General features: G+C 44.2%; 1 protein-coding gene across 1 annotated transcript; it reads right to left on the minus strand.

Moving 5' to 3' along the window:
* Positions 1–552: 552 nt before the first annotated feature.
* FA14DRAFT_158247 (uncharacterized protein) lies at positions 553–1,189 on the minus strand (the record flags this gene model as incomplete). Its single annotated transcript, XM_025497944.1, has 2 exons — positions 553–989; positions 1,180–1,189. The coding sequence occupies 2 exons, from the start codon at positions 1,187–1,189 to the stop codon at positions 553–555; spliced, it is 447 nt and encodes a 148-aa protein (XP_025352614.1).
* Positions 1,190–3,216: the final 2,027 nt, after the last annotated feature.

A 3,216-nucleotide genomic window follows, 5' to 3' on the forward strand; every position in this document is an offset into this window, starting at 1 on the left:
AGCATGACTACATCTCATTAACAAACATTAAGTATCTTTACATAACCACCACGACCACCATCTTGCTCGTCATTGTCATTCTTCTTCTTATCATCGTCGTCATCATCCTCTTCATCGACATCTTCATCGTCCTCTTTATCGTCATCCTATCGGCGGTGCTTTCGTTTTAATGATTGAAGGGCCTACAGCGGAAAGGTTGTGGTGGTGGGTGTTGAAGCAAAACGTAAGAGGAGAATTGGTGGGTGTAAGAGGTGGTGGTGGTGGATGTGGAAGCAAGTCGTAAGAGGAAAATTGGTGGGTGTAAGAGGTGGTGGTGGTGGTGGTGGTGGTGGTGATGGATGTGGACAAGTCGTAAGAGGAGAGTCGGTGGGTTTAAGAGGTTGTGTTGTGGTGGTGGACAAGTCGTAAGAGGAGAATTGGTGGGTGTTGAAGCAGAACGTAAGAGGAGAATTGGTGAGTGTAAGGAAGAATTAATGGGGGGGAGGGATTTTCAACTTTCAAGAAAGGCCTCCCTTTAAATGTTTGTAGTCAGACGAAAAAGCTTGTACATTGTTATGCAATTTCATGATGATGCACTACTGATGCTATCCTGATATCAAAGTAGATGTTGCAAATCGGTCCAACGGACGGTACATCAAATCCAATGGACGGTACATCCTTTTCAACGAACAGTATATCATTTTCAACGGATGATGAGTCAATTACGACGGATGCTACATCAAGTTCAATGGACGGTACATCAGGTTCAACGGATGATAAGTCATTTTCAACGGATGACACGTCAAATCCAACGGACGTGACATCAAATCCTACGGACTGTGTATGATGTTCAACGGATGGTAAATCAGGTTCAACGGACGGTCCATAAGAACCAAGGGATCTGACAAATTGTAAATGACAAGGTTCGTGATAAGAAACATCCTCTTTGCTTTCCAAATTTGTAACTAAAAAATAGCATCCACCGCTATTAGAAGTCCATCTGACAGACACTGTTTGTATGTTCTGCATATATGGTGTATACAATGGAAAGGGCAAAAATTATTTGTTGAATTATATGGACGGGTAGAGCATAGTTTGAAAGTGAATTCTACAGTCCAACGTGTAAATGATATATTGCGCGTATTCCTATCTGACCCAATGGATTAGCTTCGACATATCACTACTATAAGATTCGCTTACTGAATTCCATTTTATCGTGATCATATCAGCTGGCTTATGGTCGTATGATTCATGAAAAGTCTGTAGAATATATGTACCCAAGAGAAGTTCGCCTTTTGTATAAATAATTGAATTCCTCTTTTATATTCATCCCACCACCACCACCCACTTTCACACGCAGTTCTTCGTAAAAATACGCCTATCTGACTCCGTTCTGAGCATCAATCTTTTCCTTGATTGGATGAAAGCATCGTACAACAAGCTCGACAGATGGTGAAGGGCAAGGGTCTTTCACTCTTTCCCCTTTTCCCCTCACACGCTACTCCCCTCTTAAAAGTCGCCCATCTAACTCCGATCCTTAAACTTGATGCTCCTGAATCTGGGCGAGTGATTTCCCATGGATGGACGAAAGTATCTTGCAAAAGATTCGACAGATGGTAGAGGATTCTCTTTTGTGAGATGCTGTATGAATGATTATCTCCCCTTCTTTCCCAGCAGCACGGAAAGCCTTCTTTCGTCAATATGACCGTTTCGAGCCTCAACATTGTTGAAGATGGTGATGGGAATGATTAAAGCCCAAAAGAAATACGGAAATGGTCAACCTTTGCTCATTTTTGCATCATGACCAAATCTCAAGACAAACCCACAATGTACAAGTCCAAAAAGATAATCAATGTCTGTCAGATGGACTTCCAATGGCGGTAGATACAATGTTGCTGTGACCGAATACGAAGAGAGACGAAGATTGGTGGAAGTGCGGACAATCTATCAGTAGGAATGGATCACACATGTTCTCCCAATTGGAGGTGAACTGAGGAAGAAGGCTCCAAAAAGGTAGAAATAAACGATGGTGACGGTATAACTAGCTTTCACAATGCTTAAATGTTGAATACGGGGAAGACCAGTTAGCTGTGATGGACGTGAGACATACAAGCTTGCGGACTTTCACTTCCAACGCAAGTTTCGGACCAAATGTATGAAGAAGAACAAAGGGTATGGAAGATAGCAGAAGAGCAGAGAAAGAGGAATAATGAGAGTTATGGAGAGGGAGGCGTGAGAGAAGCTCAAGCACAAAGACAGGCTAAAGAGGTACAGGAACGATTTCAAGATAGTGCCATCCTCTCACAGACCAGTTCCATCGAGAGGATATGGCAACAATTCGTTAGCCTACTGGGCTTCATCTCAACTCTATTTACACACCTTCCGCCTGGCTATTAAGTGTTGAGGAGGACAAAAGGCCGTCATGCACACCGCGGTGGACAGCAAGACCGACTCATCACCGTCTATGGACCACTTAAATCGAGACGCAGGAATATAATCGTTGCCGTGAACGATTGCGGTACCACCAGCCTTCTACGGTTCGAAGAGGCGGAGTTTGAACGATGGTGTATCGCAGGAATCCAACGACAGGGTCGATAGACCTGATGCACTATCATTGTACCATTACTCAACCGCTGCTGTACTTGTAATCAATGTACTCTTTTGGTATACATTCCGCCTTGATCACACATGCTCATGATCACACTCGCCCATATTCACACTTGCTCGTGGCCACACCTGCTCTGATCACACTAGCCCATGGTCACACTTACTCATGATCACACTCGCTCGTGATCACATTCGCTCATGGTCACACTTGCTCATGGCCACCCTCACTCATGGCCTCACTCAGTCATGGCCTCACTCAGTCATGGCCTCACTCAGTCATGGCCTCACTCATTCATGACCTCACTCACTCATGGCCTTACTCACTCATGACCACACTCACTCATGGCCTTACTCACTCATGACCTCACTCACTCATGGCCACACTCACTCAAGGCCACACTCACTCATGATCGTGTCATAGACATCCGACCCTTAACTTAGTTCTCACAACGCACTCATTTTGCCCATCCTTTTATGGGCGACAGCATGACTACATCTCATTAACAAACATTAAGTATCTTTACATAACCACCACGACCACCATCTTGCTCGTCATTGTCATTCTTCTTCTTATCATCATCGTCATCATCCTCTTCATCGTCATCGTCATCGTCATCGTCATCGTCATCG

The sequence above is a fragment of the Meira miltonrushii genome, assembly GCF_003144205.1.
Source record: "Meira miltonrushii strain MCA 3882 unplaced genomic scaffold FA14scaffold_5, whole genome shotgun sequence".
NCBI classification, from domain to species: Eukaryota; Fungi; Basidiomycota; class Exobasidiomycetes; order Exobasidiales; family Brachybasidiaceae; genus Meira; species Meira miltonrushii.